Source organism: Cloeon dipterum, chromosome 3 (assembly GCF_949628265.1).
Source record: "Cloeon dipterum chromosome 3, ieCloDipt1.1, whole genome shotgun sequence".
Lineage (NCBI taxonomy): Eukaryota > Metazoa > Arthropoda > Insecta > Ephemeroptera > Baetidae > Cloeon > Cloeon dipterum.
Genome location: NC_088788.1, coordinates 2,270,282 through 2,295,320, shown reverse-complemented (window position 1 = coordinate 2,295,320; position 25,039 = coordinate 2,270,282). Strand labels below are relative to the sequence as shown.

General features: G+C 43.0%; 3 protein-coding genes across 3 annotated transcripts; all 3 read right to left on the bottom strand.

Moving 5' to 3' along the window:
* Positions 1–705: 705 nt before the first annotated feature.
* trbd (trabid) lies at positions 706–6,718 on the bottom strand. The gene is made up of 8 exons (XM_065484096.1): positions 6,428–6,718; positions 5,681–5,841; positions 4,492–4,920; positions 2,947–3,149; positions 2,609–2,891; positions 2,088–2,538; positions 1,012–1,160; positions 706–800 (listed from the first exon to the last, which is right to left on the bottom strand). The coding sequence occupies exons 1-8, from the start codon at positions 6,533–6,535 to the stop codon at positions 722–724; spliced, it is 1,863 nt and encodes a 620-aa protein (XP_065340168.1). The 5' UTR covers positions 6,536–6,718; the 3' UTR covers positions 706–721.
* A 1,028-nt stretch (positions 6,719–7,746) lies between these two features.
* On the bottom strand, positions 7,747–13,943 carry Tsp96F (Tetraspanin 96F). The gene is made up of 5 exons (XM_065484659.1): positions 13,742–13,943; positions 10,809–10,997; positions 9,764–9,937; positions 9,411–9,632; positions 7,747–8,958 (listed from the first exon to the last, which is right to left on the bottom strand). The coding sequence occupies exons 1-5, from the start codon at positions 13,805–13,807 to the stop codon at positions 8,806–8,808; spliced, it is 804 nt and encodes a 267-aa protein (XP_065340731.1). The 5' UTR covers positions 13,808–13,943; the 3' UTR covers positions 7,747–8,805.
* A 565-nt stretch (positions 13,944–14,508) lies between these two features.
* On the bottom strand, positions 14,509–21,412 carry mmy (UDP-N-acetylglucosamine pyrophosphorylase mmy). Its single transcript, XM_065487023.1, has 11 exons — positions 21,264–21,412; positions 18,520–18,652; positions 18,296–18,456; positions 16,852–17,062; positions 16,621–16,796; positions 16,390–16,562; positions 16,087–16,280; positions 15,887–16,027; positions 15,164–15,343; positions 15,051–15,101; positions 14,509–14,897 (listed from the first exon to the last, which is right to left on the bottom strand). Exons 1-11 carry the CDS (start codon positions 21,289–21,291, stop codon positions 14,753–14,755), a joined length of 1,593 nt encoding a protein of 530 aa, XP_065343095.1. The 5' UTR covers positions 21,292–21,412; the 3' UTR covers positions 14,509–14,752.
* Positions 21,413–25,039: the final 3,627 nt, after the last annotated feature.

Sequence of the window (25,039 nt, the reverse complement as noted above, 5' to 3'; positions counted from 1 at the left end):
ACCACCCGCACTGAACGACTGTTCAGCGGCACAGTATTCTCCGCGCAAGGCGCAAGAAGAGTGTGCGATGTTTTCTGTCCGGTTAATTTTAAGAGACATGATTTAAATTTGTTACGTTTTCCTCTGGGCTCATTCCGGCTTTATTAAATTTGTCGCTGGCTCCCTCAATTTAATAATTTTATTGCAAGTTGGAGCATTTTCTTTCTCTTCTAAAGCATTGCTGGAATTTTTTCTGGTGAGTGAAAAGAAAGGCGTTGATGTTTTTTCCTCCACGGGTTTTAATTGAATTCTTCATACCTGCATTAATAACAATCCTATACAGCTATTGATTGGTTTGATAGAATTTGTATGACGTGTGCTCCTGACGATTACAGAATGCACGGCTAATTTTTATCATTGAATTGTCTTATTGAACATATAATTAGAATTTATTTTACTCGAACCTGAACGCAGCAGGCAGACACACCACTATAGATTTATTCAACAACAGACTCGATAGAATATGCATCATCAATAAAACAAATATCACAAGTCAATGTGCTTGGAGACAACAAAATCTGCAGATTAGCCACTTGCTCTCATAGAGTGTCAAAAATTACTCAACTAGAATCACACATGCGCGCACGCTCACGATTTGCATTGCGGGGACTAATCAAACCCTCTAGACGGAAAAACGAAAACGCTAAAATTAACTCTTATATCTTCTTCATTTTGGAATTGTCTACTCGTCATCCGAGTCACCATCGCTTGAGTAGTCTTGCACGGCCACAGCCCTGCTGAACGGCGCAGACGCGGTTTGCCTGCAACAAGCAAATCCAAAATTAACACAAACCATTTCATTTCATTAGACGATTTGATATTAAAAGATTTAGACTCAGAAAAAAATCGCTCTCGCCATGAAAAAAGTAAAGTCACGGAGCTCAAGACAATGTCGATTGCCGAACGCTCGTATTTGGCTAAAACTCATCAGCGGCATTCAAGGATAATAGAGAATTAAAACTGTGGACTCACGCGAGGCGTCTGTAGTGGTTCAGCCACTCTTCGATCATCTGCGCCACTAGCAACGGCCGCTTATCCAGTCTCTGCTGCGCCACTAAGAGGCCACCCTCGCTCACGCACACGTCCAGCCACTGACGCAGCAGGGCCTCTTCCATTCCAACCTGCCGGACAAAATAAAAACGATTAATGTGTCCATTCAGGGACATTGATGAAAATGGTTTCCTTTTTTTCCTCCTATATATAAAAATCTCCCTGGAAAATTGCTTTTAATGAGCAGAAAACCGATTGTTTGGTTTCTCCTTGTGGCTGAAAAGTTGATCTTTCGATTTTAAATCGCAGAAATAAGAAAATTTTTTGCAAAAATTGCAAACGAAACACGCAAATCGGAGAAATCAGCAAGAATTCTTTACTGGAAGAATCCTCGACGCTGATTGGCTGACAACGCGCAAGACAGTAAAACATCAAAGCTGTTGCTAGGCAACCGCGGGAGCGGTTGTGACGTGCGTTCAGCGTCAGCCAATCAGCGTTGAGAATTCTCTGAGCAAAGAATTCTTGCTGCCTTATCCGATTTTCGAGTTATAATCGACTTTTAATGGATTTCTGCGTTAATAAATCGATAAATCAACTCTTTCTACTAATGAGAGTAAATTTAAAATGGTTTAATTCAAAATGAAAACACGAAAATCGGAGAAAGTAGTAAGAATAATTCTTTGCTGGAAGAATCTTCGACGCTGATTGGCGACACACAACGCGCATGTCAGCAACTCCCGCGCTGTTGCTTGGCAACCGGGAGGGCTGCTGTCATGCGCCTTGCATCCAGCCCATCAGCGTCGAGTATTTTTTAGGCAAAGATTTCTCGCTGCTTTCTCCAAATTGCGTGTTTTTAAAGTTTTAAACAAATTTAAGTGAGTTTCTAACACTATAAATCGACAGAAGCCATTTCTAACTGCAAGTTGAGACCAATAAAATCGAATTTCCGCTCATCTTCAAGTCTACTTCTCTCTTTTTAAGGTCTCTAGGTTAAAAACTGTTCGAGTTGTGGAGAAATTTTGAGGCAAAGTGTGTACGAGTCGAATTAGAATACTGACCTCGGCCTGCGTGAGGAAGTGGACGGGCAGGAGTTTTCGGTCGTGGCTCTGCAGCGGAAGGAAGGTCACTTGGAGGTCATCGTCGGGGGTGGCGCCGCGCGCGGGGTCCGTGTAGGGCTCGAGGGGCACCAGTGCGGAGAAGTGGCCGCGCGTGTAGCCGAGCGCGAGGGGCGAGCGGTGGCAGAAGGTCGAGTCCCACAGCAGCGGCAGGTAGACGCCCTCGAAGCGGGCCAGGCCCAGCGCCTCGCCGCGGAAGCTCTTCACCAGCTTGACGCCGTAGACGACGATCGGCCGGCGCAGCACGTGCGCCAACACGAACACGTGCAGCTGCTCGAGACTGGCGCCTGGCTGCGCTGCCAGCGACAGCAACGCCGCCCAGTCCTCCTCCCACTGCGCCTCGTCCAGCGAGAAGTGCATCAGAGACGCCTGCACCGCCTCGTACTCGCGCCACCTGAGCACAATTCCGTTCGATTGTAAATAATATCACTTCTTAATTACATAATAGACAAAATAGTCCGTACCTGGGGTAGAAAATATGTCCTGAGTGGCGAAGACTCTCGGCCAGAGCCCGCCTGAGGGTGTTGTCGCGGTCGAAGACGCCCCAGGAAGCCTGCATGGCCGAGTCGAGGAGACAGTCGCCGGCCGAGCGGTTCCACAAAGCGACGAGTCGAGAGCCAAGGCGCATGGTGATCTCGAGAGACCAGTTGAGGGCCGGTGGGTCTGATTCGAGCTGCGATTGCGCGTCGCGGTCGAGCAACTCCTCGTAGAGCTGCTCCTGCACGGCCTGCGGCAGATCTTCGACTTCTGCGGTTTGATGGCGAGTTAGAGAGAAACAATAAGGTAAGCAAACGCCGTGTACCTGCTGGAAGGGCGAACGTGGCCACCTCCGCCACGTAGAAACAAGGGAAGTTGGCGCCTTTGCGCTGGCGGACAATGGAATTTACGTGTCGGCGAATGTCGGCAGCCAGGTCAGGCGCAACGTAGGAAGGGACCCTTTTGATGCCCATGCCGCCACCTTCGATTTGGGACAGCAGGGATGCCAACAGGTCTTCCTTCTGGAACCTGAAACAAAACAGTCATAATTCTGATATTACAAATCTGTTCATGGCATTTTTAAATTTCTGAGCACGCAGATTGAACGAAATAGATCTTTCAAAAGGTACCCTGACAACAGGGTTCAATTTCTTAAATGTTCTGCTTGTCGTCTGACCTACGAGGTAATTATTTTCAAGGATAGAAATCAACTGATTATATTCTCTATGTTCACCAGAAGACCAGAACTCAAATTTTCCCTTTTTTACCTTAGTTCCTAAAACACTGAAAAAGACAATTTTGAACGTTCACGTAGAATTGAGCACCCTGAAGGTGGTTGTTGGGTTAGAGTAGAGTCTTCAGATAGAGAAGAGTACTCAAAAGCCTTTTCCCTTCCATAAATTAGAACATCATCTCTGGAAAATCGCAAAGAATTCGTCTCTGATGAGCAGAAAACCGATTCTTTTTTGTTCTTTACTGTAGCTAGAGAGTTCATCATTCGATTTAAAATCGCAGAAACACATAAAAATGGATTTAATTGCGAATGGACACCCGCAAATCGAAGAATTCTTTGCTTGAAGAAATCCTCTTCGCTGATTGCCTACACAACGAAATATCAGCATTTCCCGCGCAATTCATAAACATCATAAGCTGTTGCTAGGCTACTCGCTAAGAATTCTTGCTGTTATCTCCGATTTGCGTGTTAAAATTCGCAATTAAAACACTGTTAATTATTACGAATGAAAACGCAAAAATCGAAGATATCAGCAAGAATTCTTTGCTTGAAGAATTCTCGACGCTGATTGGCTGACGCAACAAGCACGTCAGCAGCTCCCGCGCAATTTACAATACACTAAGAAGTGCCGTTGCTAGGCAACCGCGATGATAGCTGTTGACATGCGCGTTGCGTGCAGCCAACCAGCGCTGAGAATTCTTTGAGCTAAGAATTCTTGCTGCTTTCACGTCAAAATTCGCAATTTAGAGTTGATTTAATTGCGAATGAAAACGCGAAAATCGGAAATATCAGCAAGAATAATTGTTTGCTTGAAGAATTCTCGAATCAACACGCACATCAGAAGCTCCCACGCAATTAACATAACATCATACAACCGCGCGAGCTGCTGACATGCTTGTTGCAACCAATCAGCGTTGAGGATTCTCCGAGAAAAAAATTCTTCCTGTTATCTCATTTCATTAGCATTTATATCAACTTTAAATGCATTTCTGCGATAGATCCACTCTTTAAGCTACAAACAATCGGGTTTCCTCTCATCCGCTAGCTCAGAGAGGCTGCGATTTCCCAGGAAAACGGCCGAAATTTCACAACAAGATGAAATCTGTCGAAAAAAAACTCAAGAAAATGAAGAAATACCTGATTGCCAGATGGACGAGGGTGTGTCCGACGTCGAAGGCTGAGGGGCGGTTGAGCAGGTTGACTTCGGTGGCGGTGAGCTGTCGCGTGGGGTCGCCGCCGTTGGCGAGGTAGGCCTCGACGGGGCGGCTGTCGCCCTGCACGACCCCGAGGCAGGCGTCGAGCCAGGGCCAGTCGGCCTGCCGCGCCTGCCGCCGCCGCCGCTCGGCGTCCGCGTTGTTGTCGTGCGACGGCGACTCGCGCCGCGCCGCCACCAGCCGGTTGTCCGCCGCCCCAGGGCCACCCGCCGCCTCCGGACTGCCACCCCCGGGACCGGCCGGCACGCCCACCCGCCGCTGCAAGCACATTGTGCAGCGCAGGTTGCGCGGCCAGTTCTGGTACGTGCACCGCAGGCAGATCCACTTTTGCTGCTGCTGCTGCTCCCGAAGGCTGTCCGAAAAATTCATAAATGAAAAATTACTTTTTGAGCACCGGGACGCGCAGATATGGCGTCTGGTTGAGTACGGCGGGAAAGTTTCAAACGTAAAATTATATTGGCTTGAAAATTTATCGTGAAAATAATATTTTTGTTGTTATTTCTTTAAAAACAGCTGATTAGCCCGGTATAATTGGCGAATCGACCTTTAGATGGCACATCAGGCCAATGGAAATGTAACAAAATACGCGGGAATTCAATTATTTGGTCGGCACGCCCCTTTTTCGACGCTTCTGATTAGTCGACTGGATTAGCCTCCATTATTTCGACACCATATTCAATTCTGACTGGCGGGAACCCAAACACAGATCGCAATCCGGCCCCCAGTGGGAATTACGACTGCGCAGAAGGTTTTAATTTTGGTCACGTATGCGCAGTGATGCGTTTTAGTCTCTCAGTGAGATTAAGAAGCGATTTGAACATACTGCGCATGCTTAATATGCGCACAAGTTTACTGCGCAGCTTCAAAATGTTTAAAAATATTCAAAAAACTAAATTTCGACGCCATATTGACTTCTGACCGGCGGGAAAACCAACATAGATCGCAATCTGAAAATCTGAACCCCGGAGCTTTTTGAGTAATTAATTATCAATTAGACTAAGTTAATCGATTTGTTTTTAAACTGGTAGCTATTTAAGAATCCAGTCAAATTACTAATTTTTACGGTTTTTTCCTGCATTACAGCAAATTTTGGGACTGAAATTGGGACTCACGTGTCATCAGCCAATTGCAAAGCGGCCAGCTGGTCAGACAGTTCGGACTGGTTGGTGGCCGTGGCCTCGGCGCCACCACCGGCCAACGGTGAGCTCTTGCCTGAGCATATTTCCGACGAAGCAGCTGACTGTCCCAATTCGTAGATGACCTCACTTCCACCCTGCAAAATTTAAATTCTCATTTAATTATACAATTGTTTGTGGTATGCAAATATATCTCTTTTACTGCAATTTTTTATGCCTCGTCGCAAATTGTGAAAAAATAAATATATTCTGACCTAATTTTTAGAGCGTGTTATTTTATTTATGACAAAGATAAAGGAATATTTTCTAGATTAGATCAACTTCGAGTTGGAAAACTGCATAGTATAAATTCTTGATGCTTATTGAGTTCGACTTTGACGGACGTTAATCCATTGTGTGAGGATGCTCGCTCGTTTGGCCTCTTTGAAAGCCATCGAGCGAGCAGTGGCAGTGCGGCAGTGGGGAGAGAGAATAAATAATACAAATAATGCAAGCCTCTTGATGTATCTGTCTAATGCGTAAACAAAGAATTTGGCTTGGCATCTTGCAGCACCAACCAAACTCGCGGCGAAATTGCACAACAGCTCGAAAATAAGGCTAAAAGGGCAGCTTCGCGCGGAAACGAGACCCAGAAAGCGAATGACCCCGACCCAATTACGACCCCGCGTGCTGTTCGGGGGTGCTTTCCGTGCAGGGGGTGACGAACGAAAGGTCACAACTTGCCTGTTCGATCAGGGCCCGCGAAGCCCTGCACATGGTGCACTTGACGGCCGAAGGATAATTTTCGTAGGTGCAAAAGTCGCAGGCCCATTTTTCGCGCGTCGCAGACATCGTGGCGGCAGCACGCGCGCCCCTTGAGGCCCCAGGGGGTGCGTGCGCCGAGTGTGGGCCCACCAGACCCCTCAGGTCCCTCCGAGTCCGCCACTAGAGCCCCTTGTCCCCGTTTGTTGTTGTCATCTGCCTGTGTGTCTGTATTTTCACCTGCCACAGACAAACCGTCATGGCGCCCGACCGTCCCACTTTTAAACCGGTTACCGGTTTATTTCAAAACGGTTTATTTTCCCTTCGGTTTCAACTTGGTTTGGACACTTCTCTCAATAAAAATTGACACATTTAGTGACAAATATTCCCTGAAATTGTATTGCTGATATAGTTTTTTTAAATTTTATCGTGTTTTGGATCCAAGGATAAATGGAAACGCTGGTAAATTTAATTGTTTTGAAACCGGTTTTTTCTTGCAATGTTGACGGTCTCTAATCTCGTCGGAATTTATCGAGTTCTGCCGAAGTCTTTTGTTAAATAGAAAATCAGACCCCCGAACTTGATACAGATTTAGGCCGCTTACGCTAGACCATTGGGAAGAAATTTTTCGCAATCATTGCAAAATTGGGAAGTGAATTTTATTTTAAAACATCGCTATAAAGCGACAAAACCTGATGCTAATTATACAAATGATCCATGCAATTTAAAGAATTTATGGAATTTCCAAATTATATAATGATCATTTCAAACACTTTTAATGACAAACTTTATTATTTTTTTAATTATATTGAATTTCATTCATAGTTGCTCTGGAATTTAAGTGCCAATCGATTCTTGAGGCTCAATTTTGTTAGGAAGCTGAATCATAAAGTCGACAAATCAACACGAAGTACGGAAAATCGGCAGAAACGTAAGAACCTGCAACCGTTACTTTGGCGGTTTTCATTGGTGAGAATTTATCAAAAAGTCTCGCAAGTCGCAAGAACGCCCGGCGACCAATCAGAGTTCTGTAACCCACTAAGATCGAGACAGCAGCGCCACAGCGGAGGTGTAGCTAACAGCCACCCTTGTCGCATAATTGCTCTGGCTGTCGCTGTGGCGCTGCTGTCTCGTTCCCAGGCCTTCTGATTGGTCGCCGGCGTTCTTGTTGCATCCTTTGATTGGTTAAGACCAAAGTAAAGATTTTAACGCTGAATTTGGAAATTGTTTATACTTTTGAATTGTCGGTCAAGCCTAATGCGATCCTCGGATGTGGAGTAAGTAATTAAATATTGGTTGCATACGTTTTACTCGTTTTTATTTCAATTTTAAATGTACATAATACTTCTTCAATTTGCGGTGGAGTCATAATTCATTTGTACACATTTCTCTAACCATGTAAAGGTCTTATATTTTATCTCCCTGATTAACATACAAAATCGTGGTTTTCAACACCGAATAAATGAAAAGCATCAGCTCCGAGGCTTTCCATTACAGTTTCAACAGTTTTAATGTACTGAGATTCATTGCAAGTTCTGTTGTTAATGGTTTATGAAATTACAAAAATGCCTTGTCTTTCAATGACGTCCGCGAGTAAATGAATTAGATTGGTCTTGAAATGCAGTGACAAATTAATCAAAGTCAGGTTTTTAGTCGGAACGAAACTTGTGCGATATTTTATGACGATGCTGTATATGTATATAATCCTAGCATGCAAAATGAATGCCTTAACGCTAAAATATAATCTCATACTTGTGTGTTGAGTGTGTCTGTAAAACATGTCTCCAAATCACTAACGTTAACACGTGTCTATGATTCGGTTTTTTTGGTTTATTTAGGCAGGAGTAACACTGCTGCTGTTTAAAAAGTATTATTCTACTACAGAAGAATGTATAAAATAATTATTAGACGTCAGTCAGCTGTGGCAAAAAATCAGATAGCTGCGAATTTGGCATCAAGAGAAAAAATTGCACGGAGAGAGAGAGAGAGCATGCTTCGGTAAAAATTACTAAAAATATAAATGTATATAAATATAGCACAAATGACCCAAACTTCAAGAGACTAGAGGTACTGTTTTGTTTCAGACGTTTCGTGGCATGTCCTCTTTGATCGAGTTGGTTGTTTGTCAAAATTGTGCAGCCACCCACCACTCGAATCGAATCAAATCGAACGAACGAGCGTGTTTGTGCAAATGCTTTCACAAAAATACATATATTATACGTTGTGTTGGTTGGTTTGTGTGTCATTGAAAACCGAAATTCGCGCGCGGAGTTGGATGGGAAGTGAGCCTAACCTGTCATTTTAAATACACTCATCAGTCGGTACGAAAGAGAGGACGAAAGTATTTTGCATGTGGTTAATTAGGCCTTGTAGCGGTCGATCGAGCGGATGGCACAACACAGCACAATCGAGAAGAGCAGCCCCATCAGCTCCAGACTCACGATCGCCACGCAGATCAGTGCCAATGTCGATTTGTTCTCCTCCTTCCACTGCACAATTTTCATTGCACACCCCTAAAACGAGAAAATATTTTAAATTAATATAAAGCAATGGTGAAATTCAATACAGCTAGACTCAGAATTCATCTTTATTTTCGTTCGTGCCGCGGAAATTTGGCCGGTCCATCGCCCCACCCACTTTTATATCCCTCCGAGTCAGCTGATCGGAGAGAAGTTAGCTCCTGGAGAGGTCTTCCACATGGACCGAACTTCCCTCCGATCAGCTGGCTCGTGCACGCGATCCAGAGGGATATAAAAGTGGGCGGGGCGAGGGATCGGCCATATTTCCGCGGCATGAACGAATTTATCATCACTTAAAAATGGAAAAAATCAATTTTCCCGCGTTGTGCGACATGACCCACGCCCTCTTTTTTAATTATCCTTGAGACCACACCCACATTTTGAATTTCCCCGCGAGTTACGCCCTCTTTTTCCGTCCGATTTTCAGCTCTACACACGATACTCACATCTGTGTAAATGCTTGTCTTGAGCTGGCTGAAAATTGGACCCTTGAGTTGCGTCGCTCTGTCGCACTCGTCGGGGGAGAGTTCGGGCAGGCAGCAACTGGGGGGCACGCGATAAGACTCGATTGACGAGCTGATCATGATCTCGTAGCCGCCGTCCGGGTTCTTCTGGTTGTACGAGCTGAGCGCCCAGTCCGCCGCGTTCTTCGCGCCGCAACACTCCAGCTGCGTGAAATCATTTTATTTTAATCTCGTTCAATTCGAGTTCGCACGCACGGTAGCTGTGCAAACAAAGAGATTGGGAGAGTAAACAGTTCTCCCTCTGATTGTGAGTGTACACAAAAAGAGATTCTCACCATTTTCTGGACGTTGTCGAAGGTGACTGCTTGCGCCTCGTCGGCGGTGTACTCTTTCTTGACCGTGTTCATGACTTTATCCTCAATGAGGGCGTCAAGACGGTCCTCGTGAGTGTAGGCCCACGCTCCAGCAGCGATTTGGGCCACCAAGAGGAGCAGTAAGAAGCAGAAGAACTGAAAATATTGATTTTAAATATGATTATGGACGAAAATTCATGTTAAACGGAAAAAGTAATAGGTTTAGAGAGATTTTAGCTGAAAATCTGGGTTAAGACGTAAAATTTTAGAATTTTCCCACGTTTAGCGACAAGTACCACGCCTTCTTTTGCAATTTTCCAGGGAACTACGCCCCCATTTCAAAATTCTGAGCACACCAATCGATTAAATGGATTTTTTCCGTTAAAAAGTGCAGCGCAACGTGCGAACTTTTTTTCCCGCCAAAACAATATGAATGCGAGAACCGCGCATGCGTCACATCTGTCAAAGTCATTCGTACAGACGGTCTATCTGCAAGTGCTCAAACCAGCTCTGACGCATGCGCGCTTCTCCCATTCATATTGTTTTGGCGGGAAAAAAAGTTCGCACGTCACGCTGCGCTTTTTTAACGGAAAAAACATCCATTATACCTAATTCGACCCTCAGGAATCGATTGGTGAGCTCAGAAACTTCGTCAAAGACAATCTTAAATAATTTCAATGGTTTTAAACAGGCATGGATTCCCGGAAAAGCGTATTTTAGTCAATATTCATCCGCTCTTTAGCAAAATATTAAATTCCAGACTGTCAAAACAAGCATAATGGCGAATTTATTGCAACAACTCGAGTCTATCCATGAAGACAGACACGTTAGTTCCTCTCCCGTTCAAGGACAGCATATTATAACATAACGAACGCACAAGCAAGTGGCATCAATTAAATAATCGGCCCCCAGCGTAATGGCAGAGTCTGGGCTGCAGCGCGCAGGAAGCAGTGGGAGTGCGAGAGTGAAATTTCAATCGGCACCTGGGCAGCGTGCCAGCCAGCAAGTGGCAGAAAGAAAGAATTACCAGGACGAGCATGCACTGCGACTCGCGGCAAGCGCCCGTGCAGCCGAGGAATCCCACGATGAACATGATGGAGCCGATGGCCAGCAGGGTGTACAGCAGCAGGTAGAACTGGCTGTCCTGCTGTCTGAACAGCAGCTGCGGATTTACGATCAGCCAGGTCGCCAGCACCAGCATCAACAAACCGGCCAACTGAAATCACAAAATTAAAATAAATAAATATGCAAATTGCTAAAGGAGTTAAAATATTTCGCCAATAATTGCGGATCAAAATAAAATTTAAATAATTAAGCTTGTCGGTGTAAGCCGTAATCCTCGAGTTTCTAATTTTAAAAGATCGTTCAGGAGATTAATATTCATTACCATAAATGCAATTCTTGCGAGCTATTTTTATTTATTACACTACATTACTGTATAAGTACTCGTCCGTAATTACAATCTTGATAACAACGCATTGAGTCACTGTCAATATTAGCTCTATAATAAATATGCTGCATTAATCACTCTTTACTCGAGGTAATACATGCTCACGTTTCTCGCATGTTTGCCTTTCTAAGTGTTTAAACACTAGAAATATTAAGTGTGTGGCTTATAAGAGTCATTGTCTAATAAAAGTACTTCCAAACAATTAAAATACGCAGGAAGGCTTAACAACCTTTTAATTTTTATATTTTCCTTCTCCCCCAAGGCGAATTACTCGTTTTGAATGTTATTGAAAAGCGATCTATTTTCTTGCGGCGGAGGACAGCGGACGTTTTGATTGGCCGGCGGTGGAATTCGGTATTGTAGGCCAATCGGAACGTCCGCGGTCCTCCGCCAAGATTAAATAGATCACTTTTTGACAGCGCATAAATCGCCACAAAAACCTTTTTAATTTAAAAATACACATCTTATGCGCAAATTGTGCGCTTGGCAAATTAAGGAATTTTAATTATTAAATTTTGAAAATGTCGAATCAATTTCATAGAAACAGCAATTTTTTGCCTGCTGGCTCTTGATTTTATTTAAAAAAAATTGTCAGTTATTTATTTTTGAGGAATTGAATAATCAAGAAACGCTGGTAAAATTGTAAAATTTAAATTTAGTCAGGAGTCGTGACATCCTTTCTCTAAATTACAAAACGATAAAAAAAGACTTCACCCGAGCAATATTAAATTCTAATCTTTATAGCCCACGCTGCAAACTGGGTCGAAATTATGTTCTCTGGTTCTCAGCGAAATTTCCCCTGTCATTCGAGCCGAGGCACAAATAAATCTTTTATAAAACCCATCTGGAGGCTGGCTGGGCGGGCGCAACCCCCGGGGGAATTTGCACAAATGCAATCAGCGTGAGTGAGTGGGAGGCAGCGTGAATATAACTGTAAGTCTCGTGTGCACGTTATTGTCTCTCCGCGAATAATATGAGCAGCAGCAGCAGCCCACCTCGCGTTCCAGCTTTTTCAACTCTCGACACGGCCGCGCAGAGCAGAGCGAAATAATAAAAAAGTAAAAAAGGGTTATAAAGGCGACCCACGTGCGTGGAAAACGCGTTGGCAGAGCAGAGCAGTTGTAAAACGGAACATATGGCTCACGCTCGCACGCAAATTCGCCAATCAAACTTGTTTCCACTCCTTTTTTAATGCAATTTCTCGGAGGAAAGTTACAAAGTAGTGCTCCTTGCGCGAATTTCATAAATCATCAAGTGCTGGCTAATTATTGCGCTTTCACGGGCAAAACGAAACGAAAGGTGGCTCGGCTCGTGCGACCCGACTCGTGAATTATTCAGCACCACAGTTTTCACTTTCCGGGATCACTCATTTGACGAAGTTCTCGTGAGAATGAATTTTTTTTCATGTAAATTCATCACATTTCAACAGCGATATCGCTTCGAGCAATGAACTTTGCTCCAAAACCGAAGCTAGCAACAAAAGTTATCTCTTAAACTTTCATTTCTGACACTGCCAAAGGTCAAATTAGGTTAAATAAATCGGTCGGAAACGTTTTTGGTTTGAAAAATTGTGACAAGAACGCCACCGACCAATCAGGGATGGTCTTTTAGACGTTGGAATCGAGACTGCAGCGCCACAGCGACAGCAAGCGCAATTAAACGGCAACGTTGACTGCTGACTGGCGCTGTGGCGCTGCAGTCTCGATCCCAACGTCAAAAAGACCATCTCTGATTGGTCGGTGGCGTTTTTTCAACAAGTTCAGACCAAAAACATAGATTTTCGGCAGTTCTTGTCGACTTATTCAAATATTTAACCGAATGTGACCCTCAGCAATCGATTGGCACTTTCAAAAATTAAATTTCAGTGCTACATGATTAGAAATTATGGCAAATCGGAGCTATTCAGAAGAATGCCATTGTTTTTCCCACCACAAGCACCAAAGGCAGAGCAGGAATTTTGGAAAACTTTCAGTTAAAATTTTGAGGAAATTGGAAATTTATCTAAGTTTCCGGATTTCCAAATCTTTGCAGCTTCCGACATGATGAAAGGAATTAATATTTTATCAAATTAGAACCATTTTGCTGTCAAGAATTGTAACTTCTTCAGCCCTTTAAACAGGCTCTAAAAAATAATTTGGTCATAATTTAATTGAAATAGAATTCCTCTTCATATAAATCAAACGCTATAAGTGAGCGGAAATGCGTGCATACATAAATCAACGTCGAAAAAAACCCCATCAATTCTAGCCAGAGAGAAACAAAGAAGACTCCTTGTGGCTTCTGGTGAAAAGTAGAAAGCATACATAGTTTAAGAGAGACAAAATCAAATGTGTCTGTCGGTTCGACTTCATCGATTAGCTGACGGCGGGCGGGCGACACACAGACAAAAAATAAAACAACAACACTACTGGCGTGGGCGGATGTCCCGAAATAGCGTCCGCGCGGGGATGATTGTGAGCTAGGGGGAGGTCGGTCGAGAGGCGGCCAAAGAGCGACCGCCGACAACTCACCCAGCAGATCAGGTTGACCAGCACCACGAGGTATTTAAGCAGGCCACAGCAGCCACGCAGCGCCATTTTTGCCCGCCTCCTCGTCTCCACCGAGCGAAAATTCGTCACTTCTGCGTCCGCACGACTTCTTGGGCACTTGTGCGTCCGAACTCGACGGCGACCGCGGACAAAACACGCCTTTTCGTTCTGTTTGTGTGTGTGTCTACTGCTACTGCTCATGCTCATTAGCGCCAGAGACCTCTGGCGACACGAGAACCGCACTAACACATTTGCAAAACAATGTAATCGTGAATGGCGCTACTGTCGCCACAACATGTCAGAATATTATGCATTCGCGGTCTCTCTCGTCATAATTTTTGACTTGATAATTACTGGCTGCTTACTAATTAATGTTAATAAACTATGACACGTGTTTTTTGCAGATAACAAGCGGGATGAGTAAGGAATGACGCTTAAATTCGTTATAAAATTCATAATTAGGCAACCTGCTGTGATTTTTAGCTATGCTGGTTGCATAAGGGAAAAGGGGGCGTTCCTTTTTTGCTGGCTCAAAAACTGCTGAAAATAAATGACTAAAAATGAAAGTTGGGCTGTAACTTTTGATTGAGTCAAGATATCATCTTCAAACTTTCACCATCCAACCTCCTTTGGATCCTGAACAACTTTTCAATTCATAAAAAAGTCGCAGGACAAAGGTCAAGGTCACATTTTGTGACCTTTTTCCAAAATTTTGATTTTTCAGGGTGAAATAAAATAAAAGAGTGTAATTATTTTATCATTCATATATTTTACTGTCAGATAAAAAAGTTCTGTATGTAAAAAGGCACTTATTAAAAGGAAGTTTTTGAATTTTCCTCCCGAAATGCAATCTTAAAGCTAATATATCAACAATTTATGTATAAAAATATGGAAAGAGACGGCGTTTGTCCACGCATTAATTCCTCCAACTCATGTCCAATCAATCAAACTCGTTTTCACACGTTCGCAGAAGCGCAGTAACTAATTAGTGGATCAGTGCTCTTCGTTTGCCCTGAGGAGGAAGGGCTGTTGGAGCTTCTTGTTGGCCACCAGCTCGGCCAGGCCTTCCCCTGCGTACGACACCAGCGGCGAAATCTCGCAGATGATCACTTCCGGCCGCTTCAAACCGCATTTCTCACTGGAAAAGGGAGACAAAAAATGAAATTTTGTTTAAAAAAAAACATTCAAGGCTAAATTTTTTATTTTAAAAGCATTTTTGAAGAAAAATCGTGTTAAAATTCAAATTTTACCCGCAGAGAGAAAATTAATATAAAAATTTGAAGCATCTTACATGTCATTGTTGTTGGCCTCGTGTCCGTTGGTGCCGTTGACACCATTGGTTCTGAAATTTAAATTATAATTAGTTTTTGCGCTGCAATTGGTACGCTTTGCGTTTTAACTTACAGGGGAGGAATGATGGTGTTGCTCTTGTCGATGAAAATGCCTCCAGCAGCGCGCAAGTAGCGTTCGTGCAGCGAGTACAGGTCGTGTCTGGCCGAGGTCGGCGTGTCCTTGGCCGCGCCGTCCGCGTTCTTCAGCGGACTGAACTCCTCCTCGCGCACCACGTCCCACACCACGAATTTCCTTCACACACGAGAAGAAAAATTTGTTTTCCATTAAATAATTGAAGCATTAAATTTGATAGAAAAGATCTCCGATTAATTGAATTTTTTTCAGGATTTTTAACATAAGAAAAACTTTAATAAAATACAATTCAGCTTAACGACGTCTTTGACGAAGTTTCTGAGCACACCAATCGATTCCTGAGGGTCGAATTAGGTTGAGAGGAGATTTTTCCCGTCCTAAAAGTCCAGCGCGACGTGCGAACTTTTTTCCCGCCAAAACAATTAGAATGCTAGAAGTGCGCATGCGTCAGAGCTGGCTGGATGTGACAAAGAAGTCATTCGTACAGGTGGTCTCGTCTGCAAGTGCTCAAACTAGTTCTGACGCATGCGCACTTCTTGCATTCAAATTGTTTTGGCGGGAAAAAAAGTTCGCACGTCGCGCTGGACGTTTTTCTCGGAAAAAACGTCCATATTACCTAATTCGACCCTCAGGAATCGATTGGTGTCCTCAGAAACGGTGTCAAAGATGGCCTTAAAGTGCAAATAATTATATGAAACTTACTTAGAGAACTGGAAAACGTCAAAGACAAATTTTTCCATTTTGATGCCATTGGGCGCCTTGGGCGTGAAGCGGTTGCCCAGCTCGTCGACCGTCGGGATCTTCTTCTTGGCGATGTGGTGCTTCAGCGAGTGTTCTTGGTTGCTGTTGCCAAAACCAATTAGAATTCTCGGGCATTTTTATTTAGAATGCGCGGCACTCACTCGATGATGTCGCGGAGGAACGAAGTGGTGAAGAAGTGGTTGCAGATGTTGCCGGCGGAAAAGGTGAGTCTGCCGTCCTGGTTGCGTTTCTCGGCCGTCTCGAGGGTAATCTCACTGTACTCGACCACCTGGTACTTACCGTCCACCCGGCACACCACTCCCACGGCCTCCTCTGGCTGCGATTTCTCCACAGTCTGCCACAATAATTCAAATTAAAACTCGAGGAAATATGAGCAAAAATTTTTAAAATTCACCCCTGAAAAAAAATTATTGGAAAAAGGTGCATAATAATAATTTTCTCACCTTGGCTGCGCAGTCGGCGCCCTTGTCGATGGCGTAGCCCATGAAAATAGGGTCGGCAAGCTTGACGAGAATGTTGTCGACGCAGTAGACGTGCAGGTACTCGATTCCGCGCCTCTCCACGTCGTCCAAGATCTTCTTCTCGCGCAGCGCTCTGTACAGTCCACCGTTTCCGTCTGTGAAAATATATTTATTAAAGCCCCTGACACTCTTAAATAAAAAAAGAATAAATACCAGGAGACTTGGCGATTTTGGACTTGGAGTCGAGGATGATTTTTCCGTCAAAGGTGAAGCACGGCAGCATGCCCTGTTCGAACACCACCAGGTTTTCCTTCTTCAGGCCGAAGTAGTTGTGCTTGGCGAAGAACTCGAGGGTCGGTTCCTTCGTGTGCTCGCTCGTCATAATGTACCTGAATAAAATTAATGTTTAATAAAAAAATAATTATCCCCTAAAAATATACTGACCAAGCGATTCCGTTTCCTTGGATGCCGTTGAACCTCTGCGAGGCCATCTCCTCGAGTCTGCGGATGCGCTCGGCCTGGATCTGGTAGAGAGTTTTCTGCGACGGCAGGCCCACGTTGTACATGCCCTTGGGGTAGTCGACGCCCAACCGGGTGCCCTGGCCGCCGGCCAGCAGCAGCACCCCCACGCGGCCAAGCGCGATCTTTTCCAGCCCTGTTGAAATGAAAAATGTTAATAAAATAATTTTTAAAATATTATTAAGTGGCTTAGGGCCTCTAGATGGGGCCTGATGTCAGGTCACGAATGACCTGAGGAAGGTCGGTGAAGGGCAAGGGTAAATTTCGTTGCCAATTATCGCCAAATAATGTGCTTGAAATTGCGGAAAAAGCATTTAAAATCACCTGGGAGTGATCTCAGGTCATGGGGTACCCTGAAAAAGGTTGTTTGAGTACCGGAGATCAAAGCCCCGTCCGAGACCTATCTGATGAGGGTCCGTGGTTGACGATCGGATGAACGGCCGAATTTTAATAAAAATAAAACCATTTACGCCCGTGAATATTTCGCGTCGCGCGAAGCCAAAAAAATTAATTTAAATTTTTTGTATGTGAGGAAAAAATCTGAAAATCGGTTTCCAGACCAGCGATGGTCCAGTTCGTGCGTTGAAGCTGATAAGATTCTTCAATTTTGCTCCATTTCGAAAAAAATGGTACAAAATTTTGGAGAAAAAGCAAAAATCACGTTTTTCAAACTTCAAAATTTAAATCCTCCTAGAATTTTGATTGGATTGGCTTTTATTAGGTTTCAAAATGTTTTCAAATAAATTTCGCGTTGATTTACCGCTGGGTTTGTTGAATCGTTCCCCCAATCGTGAGATATGGCGACCGGAAGCCGGAAATTGTCGTAAAAACGGGAAATTTCGACTGTATAAAATAAAACGATTCAATGATGTTAACAAAACTTTCACAAAACTTGCTCCATCTAATGCCTAGCTCAGATGGACAGGCGAAAAATCCGGGAAAACTCCGGGTCATAAAGAAAAAAAAATTGAAAATTTTGATTTTTACGAAATACCGGCAGAAAAAAAATTGTAGTAAATCAAACAATTATTAGATTTTGAAAAACTGCACACGGGCAGACGCACCTTACCAAGGGGCGTTGATTGGTACCAAAATCAGTGCCATCCGTCCCATAGGGCCCCGCCTGGGCCCCAAAAATTAGAGTTGGCTATAGTCACAAATCGCGTTTTTTCGATTTAAAAATTAATTTCTCGACTGCTATGGGCCGTAGAGTAAAAAACCAAAGTTCTTTAGACTTGCCGTAAAATTTTGCGTCGGATGGACCCAAATGCCACCCCCGTCGCCCCCCAAAATGTGCCCTATTTTAAAGGGTGTTTAGTTATATTTTTTTAATTTACTTTGGCTTAATATAATTAATCTCGTACTGTACCAATGTGTTCATAACGCTGGAGCAACTTTTCATTCGTCCTAATTGCAGAGCCGAAAAACTCTTCCGGCACAGGTTGCAGGCGGTCGTCCAATTTCTCTTCCTCGTTTGGAATGGACGAAATGGTGCGCTTGAAAAAGCGCGTTACTTCCTCTAGATTGAGCCTGTACAAAAAGAAACAAGAATTATATTATCAAATTCCATATATTAGTCATAATAAAACGCACGTTTCGATTTCATGGGCGAGCTCGTCTCTTTCGTGGTCGGTCAAGTGCGGCCAGAAGTCGAGCAGGTGTTGCTGGCCGAACTCGGCGAGGCGCGCCTCAAGGACTTCGCTCGTCATTTTCACCGGCGCGCTTCCTGTCAACACATAAGAGAAAAAGAGCCCGAAAATTAAATTAAATTAATTAATTGCACACTGTGTGCGTTGGTACGTGAGCAGCTTGGTTTTCATCATCTCGCATGCGGTTGAAAAACTAGTTCACCGCCGGTCGATCACGGACACTCGCGCCGGAGAAAGAAACCACGCGGCGCCAAGTGAGAGTTATATTTTATTCTCACTCTCAAGAGCTTTCAACTTTTTTCAGTCATTTCTCTCCCTTTTCGAACGCTATTTGGCAGTTTCTCGTGTAGAAATTAATCGAAAGTGAGCTTTATTTTTCCCACGCGCGACAGACCTTTTTCCGCTGCTCTGCCTTTCAATGGAGCATGATCGCGAGCTGTATAGGAAATGTATCTGCCACTGATCGCAGGGCGGATCCAATTTCTCGACCTTGCAACCGAGAAGACGCCTGCGCTTTTGCTGCAAACTCGGTCGTTTTCGTGCCAAAAACTCGAAATTTTTCCGACGGAACAAATTAATTTATCGAGCGACCTTTGAATGTGTGACCCACTTTGTCTCCGGCGAGACTACTTTCTCGATTGCTCACAATTGCAAACCGAGTTCCCTTTCTACACAGCTGCAAAACATTTTGCCACAACACCGCACTGAAAAAAAATTAATTCTAAAAATTGTTGAAAAACCGCTCGTCGAGCTCTCCTGCAACGCGGGTTGCGTCTGTCCGATTCGACGACGGGTGTTTTAATTTTTGTTTTCGTGAGAGAATTCGAAATTGTTACTCGCCTGTGTTTTCGTCTCGTACGTTTTGTCGATTTCTCTCCTTGCTGGAGCGGCCGCAGCGAGTGAAAAGCGGTCGTGCACTGACTGAGTGGCCGCGGCACCGGCAGCCCGATTAAAATATTTGCTCGCGCCTCTCTAACAGTACCTGCCCGCTGCCTCCCGTGCACCAATCAAGCGCGCCGCTGCAACTTCCATGCCCGCGTCCACTCACACACACACACACATGAACACATGAACACATCGCTCCCGACAACCTGGCTATTTATTTTACAACAATCACTGTACTTTGTGAAACACGAGAAGCTTTGAAAACATTTAAATCGGCGGAAATGGCACGGCGCGAAGGGAAAAATTGGCGTAAACAACGTAAATTTACGAGAACATTGCGTCTTTAAATGGGTTTTCCCGTGGAAAAGAATTTCATTAAAATAAAATTCCAATAAAAACTTAAAAAACCCGAGAATTTTTTACAATTTTGATTTTTCCGGAATTTCCCATATCTTGTCTCTGTTTCTAACCATCAGAATTGCAAAAATTGCACACCGTTAGACTCGTCTAAACCTCCCCTTTGAGGTTAAGGGTTTGCTTACCATCAAAATCTTTTTTAACTCGACACCCCTTTGAAAAATATAAAAAACACATTTTTTATTTTTTTTCTTATTGATATTGTAGCAGGGGGATGAAATGGATAAGGGTAAGCACCCCTAAACCCTTTAGCTGATCAGGGGAGGTCATTACGAGTCCAACGGTGGGTGAATTTTGCAATTCTGATGGTTAGAATCCGAGATTTGGCGTTTGCAAAATACGTAAGTCACAAATATTTTAATTTTCGTGCTTTGCAAACATTTTAAATTCCAAATCTCGGATTCTAACCATCAGAATTGCAAAATTTACCCACCGTTGGACTCGTCTCGACCTCCCCTGTCCAGCTGAATGGTTTAGGGGTGCTTACCTTCCAACCTAAATCACTAAAATATTTTTAAAACTGAGGTAAATGCTTTTGAGTACATTTTACCACAGCAAAATTACCAGGGGTTAAAAGGGGTGAGGGTTAGAACCCCCTGAACTATTCAGCTATTCAGGGTAGGTCAAGACGTGTCTAATGATGCTTAATTTTTTCAATTCTGATAGTTAGAACCCGAGATTTGGAGTTTATAAAATAAAAAAAGTCGAAACATTCGTGATTTCGTGTTTTGGCAACATTTAAAACTCCAAATCTCGGCTTCTAACCATCAGAATTGCAAAAATTACATACCGTTCAACTCGTCTTAACCTTTCCTAGATAGCCAAAATGTTTTGAGGGTGATCAACCCTCATCCCCCTTCCACCCCGAGAAAAATCGCGTCGTTTTGCACTTTCAGCAATCTTTTCGCTTTTAAAAACGCTCTTAAATTGAAAAAATCTTCCCCAAATTCCACTGGATATCTAGAGGAGGTTAAGACAAGTTGAACGGTGTGCACTTTTAACAATTCTGACAATTACAACCCGAGATTTAGCGATTGAAAAGATGCAAAATATCTCTCCCCTAGAGTTTCTTCAATTATTTCTCATTTCAGTGCGCACACTTTTTCAGCAGCCTAATCAAATAAATTAAACAGATTATTTTTCTAGGATAAGTAATTGTCTATCTAAAAGATAATGAGATAATTACCGTAAATTATTTAAAAAAAATTAGACAGCAGGCCAACATGACAAAAAATTATAAATATATTCAAACACCTGAATCAAAAATAAACAAGAATTAATTTTAAAATCTTTACTTTGATTTGTGTGTAATAATAAATGACATAATTATCTATGTGTCGTAATCTGCGTGCTTGAAACGCGAGTAAGAAAAATTGGCTCGAGTACCTGGTGAGGGTTGGGCCGCGGTCGGCATCGGCACGGGGACAACTCCCCAGCAGTTGAGTTGTTGGGTGTGGTGCGAATGCGAATTGCTCGCTGAAAACTGGAAAATTATTGTCGCACATCCCTGGCTTATTCAATGCCAGCGGCTGACGTGACGCCGCGACGCACAGACAGAGCTTGGCATTGACGCGCGAGCACTGTCCGCGCAGATAAACACAAAATTCCAGATAATATAATTGTGTATAAAAAAGATAAAAGAACCCTGACGAGAGAGACAAGAAAAGCGAATGCGCCGCGCTAAAGGATTAACTAATTTGTTCCGCGAAAAAATACGCCTGTAACTTTTCGTGCGTTGTGCCCGATAAGAAAATCAATCAGATTCATTGATAATAGTATAAATGCCTCATGCCGGGCCAGAAATGGAAAGGGAGGGGTTAAAGGCATTTTACGACGTTTGTGTTTTTTATCAAACGTAATTTTTTAAGCAAACAGACACAGAGACGTGTTTACTTTGTCAGCAAAGATGCTAATCTTTAAATGTGACAAAGTTTGCAACTTAGAAACTATATAGCTTCCTGGATTACAGAGTGGCAAGAATATTGCTCTAAATGACTGAAAATTATGGAAATTGCACTTACTGCGGTGACTTGAATCCTTGCAATAAAATTACACACCGATTTAAAGTTGTTATTGAAATATTAACCTTGATTTTAATTCTTCTTATCGTTTGAAAATGATTGATACATTAACTATAGCAACATTGATTAAAATTAATCTGATAAAAATGCATCAAAATAAAGTCCTTGAATTTTTTAAAGACAGTCTTCGACGAAGTCAAAGATTAAAATGCCTGTAAAATGCCAATTTTACGATTTTACCGAACTTTGCGACATCTTGCCACGCCCCATTAATTTAAATTCCTGGGCAACACGGCCTCATTTCAAAATTCCCGCGATTTTTCAGTTAAATTGTTATTTATTCCAATTTTCTGAAGGACCGCGCCCCCAAATTTCAAAATTTTCCGTGAATTCTGAGTCGACTTTGTTAATTTCCCGCTCTTTGTGACACGTACCTAACCGTTTCTTGTAATTTTCATCAAATTCACGCCCCCCAATTCGAGATTCCCACGAGTTCTCTTAGTAAAATCGTTAAATGATTTTCGTGCCACGCCTTCTTTTCAGTTTTCCCACAGACAACCACTTCCCCATTCCAAAATTCCATCGATTTTACTCTCAATTTTACGATTATCCCGAGCTTTGCAACACGTGCCACGCCTCCTTCTTACAAGTTCTTAGGAACCACGCCCACATTTGCTAAAAATCTTTATTTAAAGACCACCTTTGATGAAGTTTTTCCGACCAAAAAGTGCAGCGTGACGTGCGAACTTTTTTCCCGCCAAAACAATTTGAATGCGAGAAGTGCGCATGCGTCACAGATGGTTTGAGCACTAAAAGAGCCTGTACGAACGACTTCTTTGTCTCAGCCAGCTCTGACGCATGCGCAGTTCTCGCATTCAAATTGTTTTGGCGGGAAAAAAGTTCGCACGTCGCGCTGGACCTTTTGGTCGGGAAAAACATCCATTTTACTTAATTCGACCCTCAGGAATCGATTGGTGGGCTTAGAAAATTCGTCAAAGACGATCTTTTAACATTTTTCCTGACGAGAAGATCTCCCAGAACCTAATACGAGATCAGCAACAGACGAGGCGTGACCAATCCTATTTTTTTCGTTCTTTCACTATGCGGCGCGGAGACGAGAAAAAGCAGCGTGTCTGCGGAGTCTGAAAAGCAATTTTATCTTTTCTGTCGTGAGTGGCCAATGGGCTGGAGGCAGGCGGCGAGGCGAGAGTGAAAGGCGAATATTATTATTGCGAGCGAGCGAGCGACAACAAACAAATGAGAAAGAACCTAGTGGAGCGATGCAAATAAAGCACCGCGCCCTGCAAGCCGCCGCCGCCGCAGCCACCAAGGCGAAATTCGCATCTCCCCGGAAGCCCAACAACTCGGTTCTTTCTTTCCCCGACACTTTTAGCACGTGATCTGTACTTACGGAAGCTGTGCTGTGTTTTCTGTTTTTCGTCTTTTACTGCTCGTGCACGCCCCATGCGGAAAAGGAAGCTTATTCTCGAACTATTCAGACCGCAATTACTGCGATGCTTCCGAGGTCCTCGCTCAATTTCATTCTATTTATGATATTGTTTTGCTCAAGAATGTTAGAATGACCTAATAAAAAATACGAAAAATACATTTCCGAAATATAAATTGCGTAAATTGTTGTAATATTTTACATAATTTTTGTTTTTCTATTATCAACGTGTTGAACGAATAAATATTAACAGGAACTGAAGTAATTCAAAAGCTTTATTGGACTAAGATATTAATAACAAAATTAGTTAGTATTGCAATTCAGGCCAATACCAGGGCAGATGTTACAAAAAATCTCGTATAAATTCCTCTCCTGGAAGGTGCTGGAACCACCCTGACGGCTAGGTTAGAATTTTAATTTGTTTTAATGATCTTTTCTGACCTCGGGAATGATTCCTAGCTGGCTTCCAGCGTCAAAATAATCTGATTTCTAATTTTAAATGACGATTTTTCAAATTTCGACCCTCAAAAACTCAGTTTCTCTATCCTAAAAAATTTTCGGCAAACGTCACACACTTGGGGAAACATTTTTCCCTAAAATTAGATAAAAATTTAAAATGAAATATTCAGGGTATTCCAAATTTGAGTACAAAATTTAAAATTTCTATAATTTTGAATATTCGAAATAAATTTTTGTGAACACAAAAGTTGTTAGCCATCTAATTAGGCATCTTTTGACACCAAATTTAAGGTTCCAGATTCATCTGTGAAATAAAAGAGTCGAAAATTGCTTCTTTATCTCGTTTTATGGCAGCATAAAAATTGGAAATACGACTGTTGGGTTCGATTTCTCAGATGCGTGAGATTATTGTCACAAGAGGCAAGCAGAAATCCTTGAGAGTTTGTCGGTAGGTCGGATCGGCCTGCTGCTTTTCACGCAAAAGAGTGCGTGGCCTTGACAATTAAACGCACACACGGTACGGTCCGATACACAAACGTAGCCAGATTTGTAAAAGGGACAACTCCCTTCGACAGATATATTTTTTTTTGCTGCTGACCACGCCTTAACTTGCTCTCGTTCCTCGCACGAACACTCCATTTCTCGTTTCATAACTCAACTCAACACCACTTTTATTCTTCCTCGTTTTCTCGAGGTGTGAATTCGCAGCCACGATATCATTCTGATAAAAAAATTGTCGGATATTGAAATTTCAAATGGAATGTATAAATTATATTACGAGAACTGTTCGTTTTGCCAACGTGTCGTGTGATAACATTTTAAATAAATAAATAAAAGTACGCGAGGCAATTACGCGCAGCATTTTACACCGGTCACACCGGTTTTCAATAATGCTGAGTGTAAAGATTGCGGAAGATTGCGTTTGGAAACGCTCCTGTGCGCAGCCTAATATTTATGGGTTTTTTTGTTAAGACCTCAAACACAAAGAGATAAAGTCACCGAACGAATTTTTCGCATTTTTCCACCTATAAGAACCCCTTTAGTTCTGCTACCAAGCGCTTGTTTAGTGTCCATTTGTAGTTAAAGAGTTGTTCATTCGCTTTATGGTCGCAGAAACCCATTAAAAGTGATTTAATTGCGAATAAAATCATGCAAATTGAATACAGCAGCAAGAATTCTTAAGTTTGAAAAATCCTCGACGCTGATTGGCCGGACATTCCGCGTGACTCATAGTT

What these genes read in the sequence shown, in the direction of transcription:
- mmy (XM_065487023.1), bottom strand. Translation starts at nt 21,291, where the DNA reads ATGCCGACCGCGGCCCAACCCTCACCAG. An exon ending in CGCGGCCCAACCCTCACCAG is followed by an intron (nt 18,653 to 21,263) that starts GTACTCGAGCCA and finishes ATGTGTTGACAG; the next exon opens with GAAGCGCGCCGGTGAAAATG. An exon ending in TTCCTCCGCGACATCATCGA is followed by an intron (nt 16,028 to 16,086) that starts GTGAGTGCCGCG and finishes TTTTGGCAACAG; the next exon opens with CAACCAAGAACACTCGCTGA.
- Tsp96F (XM_065484659.1), bottom strand. Translation starts at nt 13,807, where the DNA reads ATGGCGCTGCGTGGCTGCTGTGGCCTGCTTAAATACCTCGTGGTGCTG. An exon ending in TGGTCAACCTGATCTGCTGG is followed by an intron (nt 10,998 to 13,741) that starts GTGAGTTGTCGG and finishes TTGTGATTTCAG; the next exon opens with TTGGCCGGTTTGTTGATGCT. An exon ending in AGACAAGCATTTACACAGAT is followed by an intron (nt 8,959 to 9,410) that starts GTGAGTATCGTG and finishes TTCTCGTTTTAG; the next exon opens with GGGTGTGCAATGAAAATTGT.
- trbd (XM_065484096.1), bottom strand. Translation starts at nt 6,535, where the DNA reads ATGTCTGCGACGCGCGAAAAATGGGCCTGCGACTTTTGCACCTACGAA. An exon ending in TTGCAATTGGCTGATGACAC is followed by an intron (nt 4,921 to 5,680) that starts GTGAGTCCCAAT and finishes TTTTTCGGACAG; the next exon opens with CCTTCGGGAGCAGCAGCAGC. An exon ending in CACGTTCGCCCTTCCAGCAG is followed by an intron (nt 2,892 to 2,946) that starts GTACACGGCGTT and finishes ATCAAACCGCAG; the next exon opens with AAGTCGAAGATCTGCCGCAG.